Consider the following 23,925-nt stretch of genomic DNA (forward strand, 5'->3'; position numbering starts at 1 on the left):
TTTAGGTTGTTTACTGTCATTTATTTCATTACAAAATGATAGTCATTCTATTCCGTCAGGTCAGCATGCTTTCTCATCCATACATACAAAAAAGTCTATTTAGTTTAAATGATGCTATTTATACAAAATGGGTAAAAAAAGACTAGGTAGAATGACCTCCCACATTCCCAAGTCCATATCATGTGTGACATGTCACCATTTGAAAGCTTTCAAGCAATTAACAAATGTCTTCCCCGAATATCCATCAACACCATCCAATAGCAGGGTGTGTGTGCATCCGTGTGGCTACATCGGTGTGTGTGTCGAGGCTGTCATGGCACTCAGGTCAGGCTTCCCCCCTTGAGCAGTTTGCTTCTTCTCCCACAGTTGCACAACAGCTGTTGGAAAATCCCCAAAACGTGTGTGTGTCTCTCTATCTGGCGGCCTCTGTCCCTTTAGACTCCACGTACTCCAGAGCCTTGTCCTTCACAGCCTGGATGCTCTCTGGCGTGCCGCTCTTCTTCTCATACTCCAGGTAACGCTTGAAGAAGAACTTGATCCTCTTCACCGCCACACTCAGGTGGATCACACGGTCAAACACAGCCCTGAACACAGCAAACAGGATGTTAGACCAGGTCACATGACAGGAAACACAGTGCCACCAATGACGGTGCATTCGGAAATGATTCAGACCCCCTCGACTTTTTGCACATTTTGTTACGTTACAGCCTCATTCTAAAGTGAAATAAAAATGCCTCAATCTACACACAATACCCCATAATGACAATGTTCGCACATTTATAAAATAAAAAATGAAATATCACATTTACATAAGTATTCAGACTCTTTACTCAGTACTTTGTTGAACCATCTTTGGCAACGATTACAGCCTCGAGTCTTCTTGGGTATGATGCTACAAGCTTGGCACATCTTTATTTGGGGAGTATCTCCTCTGAAGATTCTTCTCTGAAGATCCTCTCAAACTCTGTCAGGTTGGATGGGGAGCGTCACTGCACAGCTATTTTCAGGTCCCTCCAGAGATATTTGATCGGGCCCAAGTCCGGGCTCTGGCTGGGCCTCTCAAGGACATTCAGAGACTTGTTCCGAAGCCAATCCTGCGTTGTCTTGGCTGTGTGCTAAGGGTCGTTGTCCTGTTGGAAGGTGAACCTTCGCCCCAGTCTGAGGTCCTGAGAGCTCTGGGGCAGGTTTTCATCAAGGTTCTCTCTGTATTTTGCTCCATTCATCTTTCCCTCCATCCTGACTAGTCTCCCAGTCCCATTCCGCTGAAAACCATCCCCACAGCATGATGCTGCCACCACCATGCTTCACTGTAAGGATGGTCCAGATGTGACGCTTGGCACTCATGCCAAATAGTTCAATCTTGATTTTATCTGACCAGAGAATCTTGTTTCTCGTGGTCAGAGTCTTTAGGTTCCTTTTGGCAAACTGCAAGTGGGTTTTGTGCCATTTACTGAGGAGTGGCTTCCGTCTGGCTACTCTACCATAAAGGCCTGATTGGTGGAGTGCTGCAGAGATGGTTGTCCTTCTGGAAGGTTTTCCCATCTCCACAGAGGAACTCTGTAGCTATGTCCTTCCCCAGATCTGTGCCTCGACACAAACCTGTCTCAGAGCTCTATGGACAATTCCTTCCACCTCACGGCTTAGTTTTTGCTATGACATGCACATCAACTATGGGACCTTATATTGACAGGTGTGTGCCTTTCCAAATCATGTCCAATCAATTGAGTTTACCACAGGTTGACTCCAATCAAGTTGTAGAAACATCTCAAGGCTGATCAATGGAAACAGGATGCACATGAGCTCAATTTCGAAGTGTCATAGCAAAGGGTCTGCATACTTATGTAAATAAAGCATTTTTGTTTTTTAGTTTGAATAAATGTTCAAAAAATATTTCCTAGACTAAAGTCGATCATATTTAATATTCAAACATGTTTTCATAAATGAAATATTACCGGGTTTGCCTGGTCCCAGATGTGTTGGTGCTTTATTGCACCTATGGTCATTGTCATACCAAACAGACCTGGGATCAGGCTATTCCAACGTCATTTCGTAAACAAAACAAAACCAGTGCGGCGCCGGCGGGCTCACTCACCGGACTTCTTTCTGGGAGCCGTGTTTGACCATGAGGTCTATGAAGACGGACCACAGGTCGGTGCGTTTGGGGTAGCTGGTCAGGATCCTGTCCAACATGGCCTTTCCTCGCTCTACGTCTCCGTAGCGGAACTCCAGCTGGGCAAACTTCGCTATCAGATCCACATCTGAAGAGGACGACGACGGAGAAGGTGGATGGTTAACATGGAGATACTGTATGTAAGGTGTTAGTACCTTTTTGTCATCGAGTCAAGAAGGTACTAACTAAGAGCTGTCAACCTGGACAAATGACTTGGTGAGTAGAAAGTTGAAAGATAAACGGACTGAGTAGAAACAGGACAGGAAAGATTGGCGTAAAGCAATACAGCCAAAATTCCACAAGATGGCGTTATTGCCATCTTGTTTATATCAATCCAACCCAGTGTCCAATTGGAGCTAGAGATCGAATAGGGAATGTGTTGAGGTAGGGGGCTCCCAAAAGGTGTGTATGGGCCCGAAAGGCGATAACAGGGGCCTTACTGTCTTTGTTCGGCAGGCTCTTGATGGCCCTCTGTAGCAGGGCGCTGGCCGCGTCACTCTGACCCTGCTGGAGCAGGAAGGTCCCGTAGCTCAGCCACACAGCCTTCTCCTGACGGAACCGCTTCACCATGGTCTTGTACAGACCTTCCGCCTCCTACACACACAGACACACAGACACACAGACACAGAATTGATGAGAACCTACTCCAAACCGCACCAGTAAAAACAGCAAGCTCGCGGGACCATTCAACAGAAGAAACCTTACAAGAAGTGCAGAAAAAAAACTCCCAATACCACATCTAACGTGCTCTAATATGCTTCACGTAATTTACTTGTGTCGTATATGACTTTTTTCCCCATTGAGGAATGTTAGCCGTTGTAATGAATGTTTGTGAGCCCTGGCAGTAAGTTACCTTAGTCTTCTGACACTTGGCGTAGATGTCAGCCAGCTGCTGGTAGACGGGCATGGGTTCACAATACTGCACGGCTCGCTCAAACACCTTCTGAAGACTCTCCTCTGTCCCATACAGGTTCTCCAGGTTCAACAGAGCCACCCACACATTCAGCTTCTCCTGCTCTTCTCTGAGGGAGAATACACACGTGTTATGGAATACATACATATTTTACACACCCTTTCCTTCTTCCTTTCACCTCTTATTTTTTGTGATACATCTTTGTAAGAATTATTTGATGACAGACAGGATACAGACATTACACACAATCAACACTAGGGCTTTTCAATTATTATTATTATTTTTTTAAAGGCGGTATGATGGTATTGTGTTTTTTTTTGGAATAAATAAAAGTTGTAAATGTGTTTTATGAGTAGTGCGTGACCCTAGGGTGGCAACACATACATTCTAAGTGATGGGTCTTTCTACATCCTGATGGTTTAATACTGTTCAATTCAACCAAAAAATATTTTTCTACATTTTTATGAATTTCTGCATTTCCTGAACTAATTTGAGATCATTTCCATACTGCCAAGTACGGCTGCACGACACGGGAAAACAATCTAGACCTTATTTTTAACCAAATGTTGCAACTGTTGCAAATTTGACTTGCAATTCAGAGCAAAACACTTGGGTGAACTGTTGGAATCATGGAAATAGAATGATTTTTCTAATTATGTAGTTAGAATATAATAGTGAGCACTTTGAATAGTGTTGTTTGACATGACAACGAATGAAAATGCCAGGGAGGAGTTATTGTGACAGGGTAGGAACCAAAGTGTTGACAAGTGTTTCCCTGGGGACCCTACAATCTTTGGCTACATTGAATGTTTTCTTTAAGCTACTTAATTTAGCTAACATATTCATGCTTTGCGTATTCCTCTCTGATTTAGAAGATACTGAAGATACACGTATTATCAGGCTGTATAGCTGATTATGTTCTCTGACTCAGTACATTTATTAGCTAGCTAACCAGCTAACTAGGGATTAGCATTAGCGGCAAATAACCCAATTTTCTAAGAAAAGACAAACTAGCCGTTTGCTGATGTAAGAAACACACTAATAGTGTAATTATAGAAAGCTAGTAGATTTATATTAATAGGCAAAGTGAAAGCATTGTTGCATGTGCTGCATTGACCATGCAGACTGAGCGCATGTGTCTCGTGGTCGAGGAACAACAAATGCACTCCTTGAGTGACAGGGGGCGGGGCTCGGTCTGTGGAAACGGGCATGAACGAGAGAGAGAGAGAGCAGAGAGATGGCCCAAGTAGCGAAGTAAACTATAAAAATGGACGTTACACACAGCGTATCACATTTAACAAACCAAACATTCAAATACCGTTTTAGAAGGCCAAGTAAAAAAAAAAAACGGTATACTGCCCAGCCCTAATCGACACATTCATATCCCCCCACGTCAACCCACCCACAAGACCCGCTTTCTTCGTGTTGTCCGCCCCCCAGCCCAGCTGCTCTGGTAGAATCCCCCCCAGTAGAACTGAGGGTTGCCAGAGCAACAGTGGGGCTGGGCGGGGCAGGTAGATAGACTGCTCTCACACACCAATGACTCAAGCACCTCCAACTGTACAGCCAGAAAGCTGCTGAGGGCCTCCAGGCTGGAGTTGCAGCACTCAGAGAGCGACGACAGCACCAGCACAGGAGAACCCTCCAGAAGTGGATCTAAGGAGCGTGTTATGAACACACACACACACACACACACACACACACACACACACACACACACACACACACACACACACACACACACACACACACACACACACACACACACACACACACACACACCTGTCCCCACCCCACCACTAACCTGAAGGAGATAGTCTTCAGAGCCCTCTCAGCCACCGCTCTAGCCTGTTCTATCTGTGTGGCCTGCAGGTGGAAGGCCATGAATTGCAGCCAGAGCAGAGAGCTGTCAGGGGAGCCGAGTAGCAGGCGCTCAAAGCTAGCCGCCGTCTGGGGTCGCAGGCCTGGGTCCATCAGCTCCGTCTCCAGCTTCGTCAGGGCCTTCTCAGCCTCCCGTTTCTCCACCCCCTGCTCATGGTGAGACTTCTTCTTGGGCTGAGTGGACGAGGGGGATGAAAGCAAGGAAAGAAGAAAAGAAAAAAGGAAAGAACGAAAGGATTTAGAGGAGAGTGGCAGTTAAAGAGAGATAGAGAAAGGTCATACAAGGTCATGAAAACAATATCAGTACTATATTTAATCCACCCCAGAGGTCAGACGTACACCTCCATGAACATTTGAGGCTGTACAGCCATTCTAACCCTCATAGCAAATGCAACGCAAACATTCCTTTAAGTGATTTCCTTTAGTAGGTGCCACTCATAGTACAACCCCAGCATAACTCGTTACCTTAGTGTTCCCCTCGCCGTCCTCTCCGTCGCTGGAGTCCTCTCCCCCCAGGGCAGCGGACGCTGGTTTCAGGGCGCTCAGCGCTGCATCCCAGGAGAACCCTCCGGTCACCTGCAGTCTGGCCGGCTGCACTGGGACGGGCTTCTCTACCTCCGCAGGCTCCAACTTATTTTCCTCCTCTTCTTCTCTGAAATACACCTCCACTCCGCTGTCGATGTCCTCCCCTTTCCCCTTCTTCGTCTTCTTCTTCGTCGAAACATTTTCTGCGGTTCCCTGCGTTAAGACGGAAGATAAGTGATGATATGGATTAGACATTCCAGTCCCCATGGCAACCCAAGTTATACAGTGATCAGTGCGTCCTCTATTCTGTTTGGTAGTGTTAGTATCAGTCACATGATGGAAGAGGACAGGTTTCCTTTGAAAATAGCTTATCTCAATTGTATTACATGTATAATTTAAAAAACAATTAAAAGCACTCACACATCTCAGTTATCTTGTTGCAAGTGTGATATCACTTTGTTTATTCAAACTAAAAAAGGATTAGCTTGTATTTCACCCTCAGCGGGGTCACTAGAAGCCAGAAACATCCGGGTTTCAGGGATACAGCGTCTCCAACGTAGCGTCCTTTTCCTCTGAAAACTGGATGTGGTGACCCCGCTCAGACACCTGCTACGTTAGATGACCTTGTATTAACAAAAGAGGACCAAATGGACACCTGCTTGCTCTCCGACTCCGTGCGTTTCCTCTTCTTGGTGGCGTCACGCTTCTCCTTGGCCTCTCCTGTCAGGCGCAGGTGCAGCCCCAGGGATTCTGGGAGCACGTCTGGTTTCCCAGTGTCCTCTTGGAGCAGAGACAGATCCACCAGCCCGCTTTCTTTGTCGATGCTGCGAGGAACAACACATTCGTGTTAAAAACCAAAATGTAGAAAACTTAAAACTCCTACACATTGGGGCTCTTGTTTGCGCCATAATAACCCTGTGGGTCACAGACATGTTCAATATAACAAATAAATCTAGGTTATTACCCAAAAATATGACTAACAACTTCCTTGTTTTATGGAACACCCCTATTCAAGAATGAGGTGGTCAGGAAGGGCCGAGCAGTGGTGGTGGGGTTGTACCAAATTATTGTAGGGGGGCTTACCTGAGGATCTTGGTGGTGAGCAGTGTGGCCTGCGGTACTTTCTTGGCATAGTCTTGGTGGCTAGCCACAAAGTACTTAGTGGCCTTCTGGAACCGGGCTCTGCCCTGTATGGATCTAGACAAACTGTCAAAAACAAAAAGGCAACATTTTCAATTAGCTATATTACCATAGCAACAGCTTTTATACGTTGGTTTTTCATAATCAGAATTGATCTTCAGGAAAAAGCTGCATGATAATGTCATACCTTCCCAGACCATTGTACATGTATACTAAAGGGACTGTGAATCTGAGATATCATGTCTAAGTATAATACAGAAGTAATGAATACCGTACATGTATTTTTCATTCATAGTTTCATATCTTTCCAGGACATTGTAAAGGTAGGTCATTTTTTACATTTTATTAAAAGGGTTGGTTTCTATCAAGGGATAATGGACTGAGTTACCTAACAAAGACTCCCTGTGCATTGACAGTCCTCACATAGCCTCTGACGATCTGCCCCTCTGACAGGTCTTCTAGAGACACAATCTCTGGGTCCTGGACTACCGAGGCCTTCTCTGGGTTCGTCCTGAAAGATCATTCAAATGAGTCATTTGGAAAATGCCCTTTTCCCAGTGCTCAAAGTGCCTAACATAGATATATGATAGTTAGAATGGACCAGTAGAATAGAGGAGAAGAACGAAGAGAGAGACATGTATAGGGTTGAATAGGGTGTCGATATTGCATTTCCTAATACACTTGAACTCTTTAATTCATTTTGTCCATGAAAACCAAGTCAGATGGGGAATCGTACCTCGAAGAGCGGAGGGACAACTGCCAATTGCTCTTCGCCTCTCCTACAATGCAGCACCTGGAGAAAGAGCACAAAAACATTAACACATGACTTAGTATGACCTTGAAATAACTTGAAGAATTACATAAATAAAGACCAGCTTTAGAGAGGTAACACTCCAAAAACCATTTTAACTTGACTAACTTTTAGACTGGTCCAGTTGGCCTTGAACCCAGGTTTAAAGTGTGCCACTGACCTGACCAGCTGGTCCAGTTAGCCTTGAACCCAGGCTTAAAGTGTGCCACTGACCTGACCAGCTGGTCCAGTTAGCCTTGAACCCAGGCTTAAAGTGTGCCACTGACCTGACCAGCTGGTCCAGTTAGCCTTGAACCCAGGCTTAAAGTGTGCCACTGACCTGACCAGCTGGTCCAGTTAGCCTTGAACCCAGGTTTAAAGTGTGCCACTGACCTGACCAGCTGGTCCAGTTAGCCTTGAACCCTTGCCACTGACTGACCTGTGCCACTGACCTGACCAGCTGGTCCAGTTAGCCTTGAACCCAGGTTTAAAGTGTGCCACTGACCTGACCAGCTGGTCCAGTTAGCCTTGAACCCAGGTTTAAAGTGTGCCACTGACCTGACCAGCTGGTCCAGTTAGCCTTGAACCCAGGTTTAAAGTGTGCCACTGACCTGACCAGCTGGTCCAGTTAGCCTTGAACCCAGGTTTAAAGTGTGCCACTGACCTGACCAGCTGGTCCAGTTAGCCTTGAACCCAGGTTTAAAGTGTGCCACTGACCTGACCAGCTGGTCCTTGCTGTACCGCTCCAGAGGTTTTGGCTTATATTTGTCGGCCAGGTCCTCCATGGCAACCGTTCCCATGGCGCTGAACGGCAGCTTCACCAGCAGACCCAGGACTGGATCTATCTTCTGCACCAACCCCATGATTACATGGCCCTTCTCCAACTTGTGTACACCTGACAGCGATTGACAACCAACACCACGAGTGAGTAAATGCAACCACAACATATAGCGAGAGAGCTGTATATGGTGAGTCGACATGTCTGTATTGATGGTTCAAAGGTTAAAAGTTGGTTATGTGTTGATATTTCTGTATTGGTGGTTAGAAGGGCCTATTTTCAATGTACTGATGTTTAGAAGGTTCTATGGAATATTCAGTGTACTACTGACGGTTAGAAGAGGGTTGTGTTTATTTTGTGTTCTCACCATTGAGAGACAATGAGAGGCGTGAGGGCTTGGAGGAGCTGACTGTCACCACCTTAGCACTGACCGCCTGGCCCAGCTTGAACAGCTTCTCTGGGTGTTTGGCACCCTGAATAATACAAATGAATGATTTTAGAGAACCTATTAGGGTGAACACAGATCCATACAGTATACGGGACATCTGAGGGATGACACCATCTTCATTTTACCATTTTACAAAAATGTCTGTGAATTCCCCATAGAAGGAATGAGAAAAACATTGAGTTAAGTCTGTGTAAAACATACTTTAAAGTCAGAGGTCATGGCCAGTTGTTCAACAGTTCCAGTTACTGAGGGACCAGTAGTCACTTCTAGACACTTCCTATTTGGAAAGTACTGAGGAAGAAATACACATTTAACACAATTAGTACTACTACTAAACACGTTTCACACATTCTGTATAACAAGTTACTTAACTTAAATGTACGTTTGTTCAAACTCACCTTTGACACAAAGCAAATGACGTCGTCTCCGACCTGATAACGCTTCAGCTTCTCTTTGGTCTTGACAGGCTTAACATCTGCGTCTTCTTTCAGGTTCCTGTGACCAGAGAGGGAAAGATTATCTAACAAGAAACCAAAAAAGGCACTATAATAACAGAATACGTTCTTCTAAATGTTCAGCACATTTACCTGGGAAGAAGTGAGAGTTCAGGCATGGAGTACGTGAAGTTGGGATGGGAGAACGGCAAGAACCTAAATAAAAGAAAGACAATATATATTTGCAACTAAAATAATGCAAATATTTCAAACAGAATACCTGTAATTCAGAAATACCCTTCAAATGATCTATATAAGAAAATATGTCTACTTAAATCTGTTACTATATTGTTATCCTTACCTGTGACTGTTGCCCTCCCGTCCTCCGATGACCCGGGCTGTGACCTCACTTCCTATCTTGAGGAAGGACGTGGGGAACGTTCCCACGCACACCACTTCCTGTATCTCGGACACGTGCACGCACCCCGTGCTCCCGTCCTCTAGCGTCACCAGCACACACGTAGGCTTCACCGTCTTCACCTTCCCCTTGACCACGTCGCCGTAGCGATACATGCCCTTCGACCTCTTGGAGTTGGAGATGAACCTTCTGCTTGTGGGCGGGGCGAGTTCCCAGGACACTAGGGGGAGCCCTTCTAGTTCCTCGCAGATGGATTTGGTGACGGTGATCGCCAGGGTTTTACCGGCGGTCAGTTTCTCAGAGTCGAAGCGGAACGTTTCGTTGAGGTGATTGGTGGTTTGGATGACCGTCAGTTGGGCCGTGTCGCCCAATGAGATGACGGCAAAGTCGCGGTCGGCGTGATGCACAGTGGCAGTGTGCGTGGACCCTGCCTCCACCTATAAGGACACAGGTTATGAACTATCAAGATTTGAAGGCTTTTCAAAGTGTTAAAGATTGTTTCGTCCATAAGGGTGCAGGGAGTTTCAACTTGAGGGAGAATACAGATCTATTGACTTCTCAGCCACCCAACCACTCATAAAGAAGCTTCACGCAGTCAAACCATACTAGCTATAGTAGGGCAGTGTTCCAAACGCACTATATAGGAACTAGGGTGTCACTTGAGATGCAGCCTTTTACTCACCGCTTTCCTCTTGCCGGTCAGTTTAGCCAAGAGGGACACGTAGACTTCAGAGGTCACGAGGTCAACGTGGAGGATTACCGGCATGCACTCCTGTCCCGTCGCCAACTTACCTGAAACATTACACACATTTAGTTTACATTATACCTATGATGTAACCGTCAAAACGTGTCACACTCAAAAGATTCCTCATGTGTCTGGTAGAAGGGTGAACAAAGCTCTATTATTGGGTTCATCGCGATGACTAAGGTGTAACAGTCAAAAGATTCCCCATATTATGTCTGGTAAAAGTCCCACTGGGTACAGGGTCAATTCCATTTAAATTCAGTCCATGCAGGAGCTACAATTGTAATTTCAATTCACTTCCTGAATTGAAAGGGGATTGAGCCCTACCCTGTCTGAACATATAGTGAATACTCACCCGGCGCATGGTCCTTGGTGGCCAGTACGGTGGCTGCGCTGAGTTCGTCTGACTTGAAGGTGACACTCCCGTCCTCCCTCACCTCGTCTACGCTCATCTTCATCCTCTGGCCTATGGTCACCGCAGACAGCTGCTTGAGTAGGTCAGAGTCACCTGTCAGAGACAGAGGGAGGAGAGAGAAGGAACAAGAGAAAAGAGGGAGTTAACGGTAACTCTTAGCATAATCATTTTGATCAATTTAAATGTATTGGAATAGCACTTTTGAACCTACTAGGAAAAGGGAACTTTAGCCAACGGAAGAAAACTAATAGTTCCTTGAACAGTGGACAACAACGTTACAACTCCACCCACGTACCTCTGCTGGCCATCATCTCCATCACTGCCTTCCTCTCCTGCAGGCCTCGGATCAGCCTGGCCTGGCAGTCTCTCTTAGGGGAGGGGACCTCTGACATCTTGAGACTGACCAGGAACCTGCGCTTCTCCTCGTCCAAGTTGGTCACCTTGGCAACCACCGTATGGCCCAGCTGGAAGTGAGCCGCAGTGTCGCCGACGAACTTGTCACTCATGGCCTAGAGGAGAAAGAGTATGTCAATATAAATTATTCTATACTAATGGCTTTTAGACAATGTTATTGATGATTTGAAGGAGCAAGGAAACGTGAGCTGCATAAATTCTACAAAGAGAGGAATCCTGAAAATAAAAATCTGTTCCGATTGTGTTTCTTTGGTTGAACATATGACTGAGCTTCAGATCCTTGTGGATCTTTGTCAGGGTGATTATACCTTTTCAACAAACTGCATAATATATTCTTAGCTAACTCCCATTGACCCCTACTAACTCCCATTGACCCCTACTAACTCCCATTGACCCCTACTAACTCCCATTGACCCCTACTAACTCCCATTGACCCCTACTAACTCCCATTGACCCCTACTAACTCCCACCTACTAACTCCCATTGACCCCTACTAACTCTTAGTAAATTCCAATTTACTCCCACTAACTCCAATTGACTGTGGCTAACTCCCACAGGTAACTCCTTCCCTACCAACTCACCGCTTTAGGGGCCAGGCCAACCAGGCCATAGGGGAACTCCACAAACACTCCATAGGGCATGATGTTATTGACCCAGCCAATCAGCTGCAACCCAACTGTGATGTCAGAGAACTCCTTAGCCACCACGCCCCCCTCCTCCAGGAATGACTTCAGAGTGGGCTTTTTAGTCAGGGTCTTGAGACAGGCAGGGTTAAGGGAAAGGTACTGTGTAGTCGTACTACAGTGAAACGTGGTTACGATGTCCTTTAGTAAAAGGTAGTCATTTCCTTGGTATAGCCACTACATTCTAAACACAACCACGACAGCCAACCACAATGGTGAGACGAACACAACATTCAGCCACACCGATGAGCGGTCTGTTATGTTTTGGGCTATGTGTCTGAAATCGATGTGTGGAGGTAAGTGAGCGATCTGTTATGTTTTGGGCTATGTGTCTGAAATCGATGTGTGGAGGTAAGTGAGCGATCTGTTATGTTTTGGGCTATGTGTCTGAAATCGATGTGTGGAGGTAAGTGAGCGATCTGTTATGTTTTGGGCTATGTGTCTGAAATCGATGTGTGGAGGTAAGTGAGCGATCTGTTATGTTTTGGGCTATGTGTCTGAAATCGATGTGTGGAGGTAAGTGAGCGATCTGTTATGTTTTGGGCTATGTGTCTGAAATCGATGTGTGGAGGTAAGTGAGCGATCTGTTATGTTTTGGGCTATGTGTCTGAAATCGATGTGTGTGGAGATCTGTTATGTTTTGGGCTATGTGTCTGCGATCTGTTATGTTTTGGGCTATGTGTCTGAACTCGATGTGTGGATGCGATCTGTTGGAGCCTATGTGTCTGAAATCGATGTGTGGAGGTAAGTGAGCGATCTGAAGTTCAAAAGTATGAAAAGGATACAATAGTCTGTTTCTTCTTGCTGAGGCAGAGAATGTTGGAGATGATGTCACCCTCTTGCAGCCCCTCCCACAGCAGTAGACAGTTGGACACGTGGTCGGAGAGGTGCATCATGGGTAGCAAGGCGGGGGTCTCCTCTGGCAGAATGGACACCTCCAGACCGGTAAGGAATTTACTCACCACCTTAACCTCCACTTTCTAAAACAAACAAAAAGACAAAAAACAGAATGCAAAGATCAGTTTAGACTCCAAGCCAACAACGGAGATGAACCTAACACGTTTAACAACGGCATAGAACCTGCAACTATGTAAGAGAGACCATCTTTTCTTTTTTCTTCTTTTTTTTACAAATTCAGAAATGATTATATGTGTTAACAATATGAAAGGACGTGCTGCCATTTTCTTACCTTCCCAACCTCAAAGTCAAACTCGGGTTTAGGCGGTCCCTCCGTGTCTCCTCCTGTCACTGCCTTGAAGGAAAGAAGGAGCTTCTCCTTCTCCACGTCACAGTTCAGCACTTTAGCCTTCACCACCTGAACAGAACAGAGAACCAAGGTAGCCGTTATGACTGCGTTTAGAAAGGCAGCCCAATTCTGATATTTTTCTCCCCACTAATTGGTATTTTAACATTTAACATCAGACCTTTTCACATCAGATCTTTTTCAGATGTGATTGGTCCAAAGACCAATTAATGAAAAAGAAATCCAAACTAAACTAAGACTTCCCTGTTTTGATACAGAAGTTTAAAACAGAACCTTTCCTGACACCGGCAAGACAAACTGGTGGAAGAACTTCAGTTAAACTTTTATGTGTCAAAGTTCAATAACTATCAGTAGGCTACTTCAAAGTTATTCAAGAGGACAATTAGCCTATATCGCAAGTAGAACAGAAAAACAACAGCAAATCTACAACGCATAAGAATTATCAAGATACAGAAAAGTTCCAGGCAGCCATTTTGTTTCCCCTCACCTGTCCGACGTAGAACACGTTCTCAGGAACTATCACTGGCTCCGTGCTGAGCTCGTTGGGGGGCACCAGCCCCTTGACTTTGCCGTAGAAACAGACGATGCAGCCAAAGTCCTTGACACAGACGATGAACCCGTGGGAGATGTGACCGCGGCGGGCATCTTCGTAGGTCAGGAACGGGGGGAGGGAGGAATCTATCAGGGCCCTTTTCCTGGTTAGGGTCAGCTTCTTCGCCTGTGGGTCCACCGACAACACCTGAGACAGAGGGATGGAGGGAAACCGTTTTAACCGAAGAAATTAAACAGCAAACCAGACAAGCAAGCACAGAGTACATTAAAACCTCTTAAGCATCTCTACAGATTGGTGTTCCACCCGCGGGACGGTTGAGCTAATGTGCGCTAACGTGGTTAGCATGAGTTTGTAAGTAACAAGACCATTTCTCAGGACATAGACATATCTGATATTGGCAGAAAGCTTAAATTCTTGTTAATCTAACTGCACTGTCCAATTTACAGTAGCTGTTACAGTGAAAGAATACCATACTATCGTTTGAGGAGCGTGCACAGTTATGAACTTGAAGTTATTAATAAACCAATTAGGCACATTTGGGCAGTCTTGATACAACATTTTGAACAGAAATACAATGCTTCATTGGATCAATCTAAAACTTTGCACATTCACCACTGCCACCTAGTGGCCAAAATCTAAATTGCACATGGGCTGGAATAATACATTATAGAATTTCGCTTGCACTTCAAAGATGATGGTACAACAAAAAATACAAAAAACACATGTTTTTTTAATATAATAATAATAATAATAATATATGCCATTTAGCAGACGCTTTTATCCAAAGCGACTTACAGTCATGTGTGCATACATTCTACGTATGGGTGGTCCCGGGGATCGAACCCACTACCCTGGCGATACAAGCGCCATGTATTATCTTTTACCAGATCTAATGTGTTATATTCTCCTACATTCATTTCACATTTGCATATCCTTACAAGACAATTTTTCATCTACTTATTAGATAGATTAACCTATACCTAATATTTGCAAAAGAGAATTATGAGTAGGTGTTTTTTCATCAATGATTGGTTCCCCAAGGTTAAAGGTCACCACAGTTGACCCTTTCTAAAGGTGAGCGGTTACACAGTACTACTGACCCGGCACTTGATGATCATGCCCACTGCGTACTGCTTCTCTGGGTTCTTGAGGATGATGTCAGAGAGGTGTGTCCGGGGAACCAGGCCTCTGATATAGTCGGTCACCTTCACCATCATGCCATGGTTCTGGAGGGACGTCACCGTGCCCTGGGAGAGAGGGAGGACAAACTGGGTTAAAACACACGCCACTAGGAATGCAGAATTCCAAGGTTGGAAGGTTCCTGGAATCAGGAGCAAATCATCCAGAATCCCCCAACCTGGATTTCTAGAAAACCTAGGAAAGTTACCAGAGTTTTGGCACCCTACACACACACACACACACTTTAATGGGCATTTTTTTAAAGACCTTTCAGAGGTGTTGTGCGAGAGAGAGAGACAAACTAAAAATATAAAATATCTTACCTGAACAATCTGTCCAGGTTGGATGTCATGGTATCTTCTGAAGAACGGGGCATCAATGATGCTCCTATAGGAGAGACAGCAAGGTTACAAGCTGGAACAAACATACGTCCTTTACAAGCTGGAACAAACATACGTCCTTTCCAAGCTGGAACAAACATACGTCCTTTACAAGCTGGAACAAACATACGTCCTTTACAAGCTGGAACAAACATACATCCTTTCCAAGCTGGAACAAACATACGTCCTTTACAAGCTGGAACAAACATACGTCCTTTACAAGCTGGAACAAACATACGTCCTTTACAAGCTGGAACAAACATACGTCCTTTACAAGCTGGAACAAACATACGTCCTTTACAAGCTGGAACAAACATACGTCCTTTCCAAGCTGGAACAAACATACGTCCTTTCCAAGCTGGAACAAACATACGCCCTTTCCAAGCTGGAACAAACATACGTCCTTTCCAAGCTGGAACAAACATACGTCCTTTACAAGCTGGAACAAACATACATCCTTTCCAAGCTGGAACAAACATACGTCCTTTACAAGCTGGAACAAACATATGTCCTTTACAAGCTGGAACAAACATACATCCTTTCCAAACTGGAACAAACATACGTCCTTTATAAGCTGGAACAAACATACATCCTTTCCAAACTGGAACAAACATACATCCTTTCCAAACTGGAACAAACATACATCCTTTCCAAACTGGAACAAACATACATCCTTTCCAAACTGAAACAAACATACATCCTTTCCAAGCTGGAACAAACATACATCCTTTCCAAACTGGAACAAACATACATCCTTTCCAAACTGGAACAAACATACGTCCTTTCCAAACTGGAACAAACATACGTCCTTTCTAGATGTATTGAATGGAATTGAAAACGTCACACACATTTGCAACAGGGCTTTCACGCACACACACTATTCAAAGTCGGGTTCGTGACCCCTAGTGGGGTTGCTTGGGAATTGTAGTAGAGTCACCCGAAATAGACAATTAAGAATACAGATTATTGTATGGGACAATACACAAACGTTTGAGAAAGATAACTTGAAAAATACTATGTTATTGAAGTCATGTATTTATTGGTTCTGGGGGGGGGAAAGAAAATTAAATGAAAACATTTGAGTACCACTGCACTACAGGATGTCCATCCATCCATCCACACACACACACACCACACCACACTTACTGACGCAGGCTGACCAGGTGCACCTGCTCCATGGGGCTGAAGTCCATGATCCTACAGGTGTGTTCAGGCTTGGCCATGACACGGTTCAGGTTGAACGACTCCATGGGCTCCTTCATGTGGTTCCTCTGGAGACGGGAGAAACGGACGGATCAAATCAAACCACTGCCACTTGGCCAGTCACAGACCACATTAGTCCACTTTCACTGGGCCAGGTCAAAACAACCATGGGTTTGCATTGTTTTTAATGTTGGTTTGTCACATGATCCAAGGGGCATGGGCTCACCATTATGTTCTCACCTTCGCAATATTCTCTACAACACTGTCTTTGTCCTATAGTGGCTGATCCTTAGCATTTTGGCAGTAGTACGGTGCACTACCAGGTCTATAAAGAAGGCCTTGGCTATAGTTAGTATAGTACACCAACAATATGGTCTACCAACAATAGGAACTAACATGTACAAAGACCCGAGTTGGTACTTAAACTCACAAGACGCAACGCAAGGATGGTCTAACAACATGGACTCACATGTACAAACACCACAGTCTGGTCAGGCAGCTCCAGCATGGCTCCAGACAGGTGATGGAGAGCAGTCATCTTGCAGCCATGCGCCACCTCCCCTATCCTCTCAGTGGTCACCAGATCCACATCGCCCCCTGGCTGCAGCAGGTGGCTGCGCAGGGACAGGCCCACCAGCCGGGTGGACGGCTCCACATAAAGGACGCAGGCCTTCACCTGGGAGAGAAAGGGGTAAGAGGTCAAAGGTCAATAAAGGTCAACTGAACGTAATGTCTAAACAAGATTACAGTCATAATTGGCCAATTTGAAATTCTCATGAATTCTTACGTTGTCTCCCTCGTTGAATGTGGAGGCCTGTTCTGGTTCCAGGTGCATAAAGTCCACCAGGCCGGTGAAGGAGGAGAGGAACTCCAGAATCAGACCATGTAGGGTCACCTAGAACCACAGTGTCAACCACAATGAAACAGGACATCAACAGATTATTGACTTTAAAAAAAGAGACCTCTCAGATATACTAAATTGCAAGTTCTCTAGTTGCTATAAATATTACAAAAAGTGTATACATCAAGCAACAAGAGACATTTACCAACAATACTAAGCCATGAAACGGTGCAATTGTTAATTTATAATCATAGGTGTAAGCCAACACTTCTCTGTGCTTAGACTTAGACTACTAATAAGTATACGATTGTTGTTAGAATACAGTATTCAGTCAATGTACCTTTTTGATCTGCGCCTTGACCAGTAGGCCAGGCAGCAGGTTGGTAAGGGTCCAGCCGTGCGCTGTGTCTGCAACGGCCTGGGCCACCGCCGTGGGGCTGATGGACAGACGGACCACACGCTCATCGTTCTTCACCTCCTCCAACAGAGAAGTCACATACTGGCCCACCTTCAGCTCTGCAACACCAGGGTTGTTGTGTTCGTTAGGCATCAAACGGAAGAAAACAGACTGAAACGGGAAGGGGCTACCGGGACTTGTCCCATAAGAAATTCTCATTTATATTTTCTGTTGCAAAACATTTTAAAAGTTTTTCAATTGCGAGCCACAATGAACATGACCCAGAAAAGTCACATTCAACACAGTTAAAACTTCTTTGGGATAGGGGGCAGCATTTTCACTTTTGGAGGAATAGTAAACTGCCTCCTACTCAGTCCCAGATGCTAATATATGCATATTATAATTAGTATTTGATAGAAAACACTCTGAAGTTTCTAAAACTGTTTGAATGATATCTGTGAGTATAACAGAACTCATATGGCAGGCAAAAGCCTGAGATAAAATCCAAACATGAAGTGACAAATCTGAGGTTTGTAGTTTTTGAACTCAGCCCCTATCGAATACACAGTGGGATATGGGTAATTTTCCACTAGATGTCAACCATCTTTAGAACGTTGTTTCAGGCTTCTACTGTGAAGGGGGGCCGAATGAGAGGGGATTGAGTCAGAGGTCTGGCAGCAGCCTCGAACTCAGCCACGCGCATTCACATGAGTTAGCTCTTGTTCCATTGCTTTTCTACATTATTGAACATTTAGGATAAAAACATCCTAATGATTGATTCTATACTTAGTTTGACAAGTTTCTACGACCTGTAATATAACTTCTTGAACTTTTCGTCTGACGTTCGGCTGGACCTCAACGCGCGTTTTGGATTTGTTTACCATACGCCCTAACAAAAGAAGCTATTTGGACATAAATGATTAACTTTATCGAACAAATCAAACATTTATTGTGGAACTGTGATTCCTGGGAGTGCATTCTGATGAAGATAATCAAAGGTAAGTGAATATTGATAATGCTATTTCTGACTAATGTTGACTGCGCAACATGGCGTATATTTCATTTGGCTGGTTTGGGCTCTGAGCGCCGTACTCAGATTATGCTTTTTCCGTAAAGTTTTTCTGAAATTGACACAGCGGATGCATTAAGGAGAAGTGTATCTAAAGTTCCATGCATAACACTTGAATTTTCATCAACATTTATCATGAGTATTTCTGTGAATTGATGTGACTCTCTGCAAAGTCACTGCATGTTTTAGAACTACTGAACATAACACACCAATGTAAAATTAGATTTTTGGATATAAATATGCACTTTATCGAACAAAACATACATGTATTGTGTAACATGAAGTCCTATGAGTTTCATCTGATGAAGATCATCAAAGGTTAGTGATTCATTTGATATATATTTGTGCTTTTTGTGACTTCTCTCTTTGGCTGGAAAAATGGCTGGGTTTTTCTGTGACTTGGTGGTGACCTAACATAATATTTTGTGGAGCTTTCACTGTAAAGCATTTTTAAAATTTAAAATCAGACACTGTGGTTGGATTAATGAGAATTGTATCTTTAAAATGGTGCCTAATACTTGTATGTTTGAGAAATTTGATTTATGAGATTTCTGTTGATTTGTATTTGGCGCCCTGCAATTTCATTGGCTGTTGGCGAGGGGTTCCGCCAGTCCTAGACAGGTTAATAACCCATTAGTAATGTTGACGTCTACAGAGTACATTGAAGAAATGTATCTGACTCCTGGAGAAACTAACAGCGTGACATTGAATTGTATGTGTACTATATTTGATGTGAAAGGGGACTCTTTAGATACCTTTCGGACTATTCGTTTTGTCTTTGGCTGCCTGCTTGGGCAGGAAGGCCTTGGTTCCCTTGATGCCGAGGTCCACCAGGTAGCCGTGATCCTCAATACTCTCCACACAACCACTCAGGATCTGAAACAAAAACGTGACACGTCCGTCTAAGCCTAAAGCATGACCTCAAATCATGAACAGGATATCACAACTTTTCTTTATTTTTCTAGCTCTTCTTAGACAAATGCCTCTATGTCTTCAACTGAAGAGACACTGCTCTGGGGAACTGAACCCAGAGACACAAAACATGACCCTGACTCAGTGACGCCCCAAGACAGACTGTGCTCCGTTCCGACTCGCCATCGTATCATCACTGAAGAGGATATCACAGGCCCAGATCCTGTTTTTAATTTGTACTATATCACGTATACTGTAGGTGTTGACTCACCAAGCCAGCCTTCAGAGAGCCAGTACTCAAGCCCTTGTTGACCTCTTTGGGGTTGATTGACAGCTGAATGCTGACCGATCCTCCTTTGGCAGTGTCCAACCTGGTTACCACACACCTGACCAGCATGCCCGGGGAAAAGAGACTGGCGAGTGAGAAGATCTCCTGGGGAGAAAGAGCAAAGTGGATCCATTAGGATGCGTTGTTCACACCTCATTCGTACAGCATCAGGCATTCTCTTCTGAACTCCGTAAGGTCGGGAGCCCCACGGTGCACCAAGCAAAAAATGTAATAATTAAAGCTGTATACGTTTCAAAAAAACTCAGAGCACAGTTCTTCTAAATATTGTATAATATGAGGATAAGACCTCTCAGGCCGTGTGTAGACTACAGTTAATTAAGTTTTGTATTCTGATCAATTTTGTATTTTGTATTCTGATCATGCATCTACACTACATTTAAATATGTCTACAGTGTCAGGATTTCCTTTCCCTGCACTATATTCAAATGTCAGTAAGCATTCTGCTAATGGTGGCAAAGATGATCATAGCACAAGAACTTGATGGCAGGAGTCAAATAGTGTAACTAGTCAACTAGCCCCTGTAGCTAGCCAGCAAGCTCGGAAAGCTAAAGGGGTTAGCAGAAACATCTCTGGAACTCCAGCCAAACACAATGGTGTAACTAGTCAACTAGCCATCTCTGAACTCCAGCCAAACACAATGGTGTAACTAGTCAACTAGCCCCTGTAGCTAGCCAGCAAGCTCTGGAACTCCAGAAAGCTAAAGGGGTTAGCAGAAACATCTCTGGAACTCCAGCCAAACACAATGGTGTAACTAGTCAACTAGCCCCTGTAGCTAGCCAGCAAGCTAGGAAAGCTAAAGGGGTTAGCAGAAACATCTCTGGAACTCCAGCCAAACACAATGGTGTAACTAGTCAACTAGCCCCTGTAGCTAGCCAGCAAGCTCGGAAAGAACTCCAGCCAAACAAATGGTGGTTAGCCCCTGTAGCTAGCCAGAAGCTAAAGGGGTTGGCAGAAACATCACAATGGTGTAACTAGTCAACTAGCCCCTGTAGCTAGCCAGCAAGAAGCTAAAGGGGTTAGCAGAAACTCTGGAACTCCAGCCAAACACAATGGTGTAACTAGTCAACTAGCCCCTGTAGCTAGCCAGCAAGCTCGGAAAGCTAAAGGGGTTAGCAGAAACATCTCTGGAACTCCAGCCAAACACAATGGTGTAACTAGTCAACTAGCCCCTGTAGCTAGCCAGCAAGCTCGGAAAGCTCCAAATGGGGGTTAGCAGAAACACATCTCTGGAACTCCAGCCAAACACAATGGTGTAACTAGTCAACTAGCCCCTGTAGCTAGCCAGCAAGCTCGGAAAGCTAAAGGGGTTAGCAGAAACATCTCTGGAACTCCAGCCAAACACAATGGTGTAACTAGTCAACTAGCCCCTGTAGCTAGCCAGCTGGAACTCCAGCCAAACACAATGGGTAAAGCTAAAGGGGTTAGCAGAAACATCTCTGGAACTCCAGCCAAACACAATGGTGTAACTAGTCAACTAGCCCCTGTAGCTCCAGCCAGCAAGCTCAGGAAAGCTAAAGGGGTTAGCAGAAACATCTCTGGAACTCCAGCCAAACAAACAACTAGTCAAATGGTGTAAGGGGTTAGCAGAAACATCTCAACTAGCCCCTGTAGCTAGCCAGCAAGCTCGGAAAGCTAAAGGGGTTAGCAGAAACATCTCTGGAACTCCAGCCAAACACAATGGTGTTTTTCAAAATATTAGCCAGCTGGATTACATTTATGAAGCCAGCAAACACATTCCTCACACACAAAGAACATATTTCCCCCACAACAGTATAATGAAAAGATGGCTCTCGCTCCCAGAAAACAAGTTTCTAAAAACTTGCAGTTGGAATGCTGATGACGTCGCCCACTATATACGCTTTCAGTGGCCTGATTGCGTCCAGACTCAGGAGAAGTCCGCACACAATGCGTCCCTGAGGTGATCAGCCTTATATGAACCCAACGCGACTTTTGTGCGCCTAGAACTGTCTTCAAAGTGATTATCATATTCTGATAGCAGAAGTAGCATCTATGTGTCAAGTGTAGACATGCCCTTAGAACTGCCTTATTAGACACCTCAAAAACAAGTGCATAGCCTTTTACCTATAGAAGACAGAACAATCCCCTCGGTAGGAGTTACATGAAATGTGTTACCTCTGAAGAAGCAGAGTCCAGGTGGTCACTCAGTAGCTTGGTGTACGAGTCCGAGATATTGGAAATGTTCAGGTATCCCAGAAGGCCGCTGGGCAGGTTAATCGTCACCTCAAAATCAGCCACCTCCTTCACACAGCCCAGCAGTAGGGTACCCACCTTCAGGCTCTGGGGGTAAAAAAAACACAAAAAAACAGGATTGTGTTCATTAGTAATCAACCAGAAGAAAATGTACCGACACAGAGGGACTCCTTGAACTTGTCCAATAAGAAACACTTTTTTTTACCCCTTTCCCTGTTACACAACCTTTAAAGAAAAAATTGCAACGTTGTACCCTTATGAGCATGACCCAGGTTCAGATCACATTCAAAGGGTGTGCAAAAGAAATGAGATGGCAGAGAAATATAAAATGTTAAAAAGTATGTTGTTGATTGAACATACTTTTAACTGTAGGATATCTACAGAGGTTGTTGTATTGAGCTTCAGCGCCTCCTCTTTGCTCGTCCTTTGCCTCTTAGCTTTCTTCAAGGCATCCCCTTTCTGTCCCTTCCTTTTCTTGGATTCCTCTGCTGTATGTGTCTGAAAGAGTCAACCACAATAGTATCTTTACCGACAGACAGAATACTGTTTGAGATGCACATTTGAGCTTCTCTCTGGTCCAGGGCGTCAGTAGGTTGCATTGTCGCCAGAGTGTCAGTCGGCTGCACTGTTGCGAACGAATCTCTGGACCAGAGCTAATTAGAGCTAAACCACAACAAGGTTCGTATATCACATTGATGATCGACTAGACTCATTTAAAAAATGTTATACCTCGAACAGATTGTCCACTTCTGTATGCCTTCTCACAGGTTCTGCTTTACTTTCAGTGGTCTGCTTGGTTTTACCTCCGCGAGGGAAGTCCTCCTCCGTTGATGCCATGGTTGTTTACTGATTTAAAGGTCTACAGAGACAAAATACACAGTGAATGTTATCAATCAGAGAGGAAAGGGGGTGATAAGGGCTCTTTTAGAACACATGCCAGTGGTGGAAAAAGCAACCCATTTTCATACTTGAGTAAAAGTAAAGATAGCTTTAAAGAAATTAACTCAAGTAAAAGTTAGTCACCCTGTAAAATACGACTTGAGTAAAAGTCTAAAAGTATTGGGTGTCAAATGTACTTAAGTATCAAAATTAGAAGTATACATTTAAAAAGAAAATTGCTTATATTAAGCAAACCAGACGACACGATGTTCTTGTTTTTATTAGGATAGCCATGGGCAAAGTTACAATCGAAGCATTTGTGTTTAGTGAGTCTGCCAGATCTGAGGCAGTAAGGATTTACCAGGGATGTTCTCTTGATAAGTGCGTGAATTGGACAATTGTCCGGTCTTGCTAAGCATTCAAAATGTAACGAGTACTACGACTTAAGTACTACTTTAAAGTATTTTTACACCACTGCACATATCAAGCAATGTATGATTGTACAGTTTCATATATCTTACACTTTCATACACTTTGGCATTGCTACATCCACAGTGAATGTATTATTTACCTTCTGCTTCACAAAATATTTAGCTAGAATCTTGATGGCTTGCTTACATCCCCACTAGCACATACCAAAACATCAGCAGCATTGCTAACCTTAGCTAGTAAGCTACAGTTCATTAGCATGCAAGCTATACGTACCAGACAATCGGTTAAAATACAAAAATACAACAATCAATACGTGCCAACGTTTTCCTCGATTCTACATGTTTATAAAAATGTAACATCTACCAGCAAACTCGACCTTTTTTTTTAAATATCCAGTTCAGAAGTTGGTATGCAAACTCACATGTGTGGATCAGAAGCACGCCATGTTTTCAAACCGGAAACGAACTTCAGTGGGCGTTTCCTAATTGTCCATTCACGTCCA

General features: G+C 44.3%; 2 protein-coding genes and 2 non-coding genes across 5 annotated transcripts in view; all 4 read right to left on the reverse strand.

The window, feature by feature from the left end:
* On the reverse strand, positions 1 to 23,922 carry LOC124015444 (protein RRP5 homolog). 2 transcript variants are annotated; one of them, XM_046330632.1, is made up of 35 exons: positions 23,845 to 23,922; positions 22,842 to 22,971; positions 22,473 to 22,610; positions 22,035 to 22,199; positions 19,824 to 19,985; positions 19,396 to 19,516; positions 17,515 to 17,690; positions 17,121 to 17,228; positions 16,803 to 17,009; positions 16,277 to 16,401; positions 15,074 to 15,137; positions 14,672 to 14,818; positions 13,506 to 13,757; positions 12,944 to 13,069; positions 12,540 to 12,734; positions 11,653 to 11,826; positions 10,953 to 11,166; positions 10,598 to 10,750; positions 10,180 to 10,289; positions 9,441 to 9,934; positions 9,233 to 9,295; positions 9,044 to 9,140; positions 8,847 to 8,936; positions 8,565 to 8,670; positions 8,137 to 8,314; positions 7,366 to 7,422; positions 7,018 to 7,140; positions 6,573 to 6,695; positions 6,145 to 6,313; positions 5,430 to 5,702; positions 4,888 to 5,138; positions 3,024 to 3,192; positions 2,611 to 2,764; positions 2,093 to 2,258; positions 1 to 584 (listed from the first exon to the last, which is right to left on the reverse strand). In XM_046330632.1, the coding sequence occupies exons 2-35, from the start codon at positions 22,947 to 22,949 to the stop codon at positions 413 to 415; spliced, it is 5,430 nt and encodes a 1,809-aa protein (XP_046186588.1). In that variant the 5' UTR covers positions 22,950 to 22,971; positions 23,845 to 23,922; the 3' UTR covers positions 1 to 412. The 2 variants fall into 2 exon arrangements, with proteins under 2 accessions (XP_046186588.1, XP_046186587.1); XM_046330631.1 differs by having other exon boundaries at positions 22,842 to 22,973; positions 23,801 to 23,883.
* Positions 1 to 23,925, reverse strand: part of LOC124016427 — a 549,380-nt gene that overhangs the window by 63,933 nt on the left and 461,522 nt on the right. The window lies entirely within an intron of this gene.
* On the reverse strand, positions 4,508 to 4,753 carry LOC124016583. Its single transcript, XR_006835394.1, has one exon. It is a non-coding gene; the product is annotated as a small nucleolar RNA SNORA53 (small nucleolar RNA).
* Positions 19,607 to 19,754, reverse strand: LOC124016554. Its single transcript, XR_006835366.1, has one exon. It is a non-coding gene; the product is annotated as a small nucleolar RNA SNORD15 (small nucleolar RNA).

The sequence above is a fragment of the Oncorhynchus gorbuscha genome, linkage group LG26 (assembly GCF_021184085.1).
Source record: "Oncorhynchus gorbuscha isolate QuinsamMale2020 ecotype Even-year linkage group LG26, OgorEven_v1.0, whole genome shotgun sequence".
Classification (NCBI taxonomy): Eukaryota; Metazoa; Chordata; class Actinopteri; order Salmoniformes; family Salmonidae; genus Oncorhynchus; species Oncorhynchus gorbuscha.

Bases quoted from the DNA above. Each gene is read 5' to 3' on its own strand.
- LOC124015444 (XM_046330632.1), bottom strand. From the start codon at position 22,949: ATGGCATCAACGGAGGAGGACTTCCCTCGCGGAGGTAAAACCAAGCAG. The intron at 19,517-19,823 runs GTGAGTCAACAC...TTTTTGTTTCAG, and splicing joins GCTCTCTGAAGGCTGGCTTG to ATCCTGAGTGGTTGTGTGGA. The intron at 8,315-8,564 runs GTGAGAACACAA...AATCGCTGTCAG, and splicing joins CCTCTCATTGTCTCTCAATG to GTGTACACAAGTTGGAGAAG.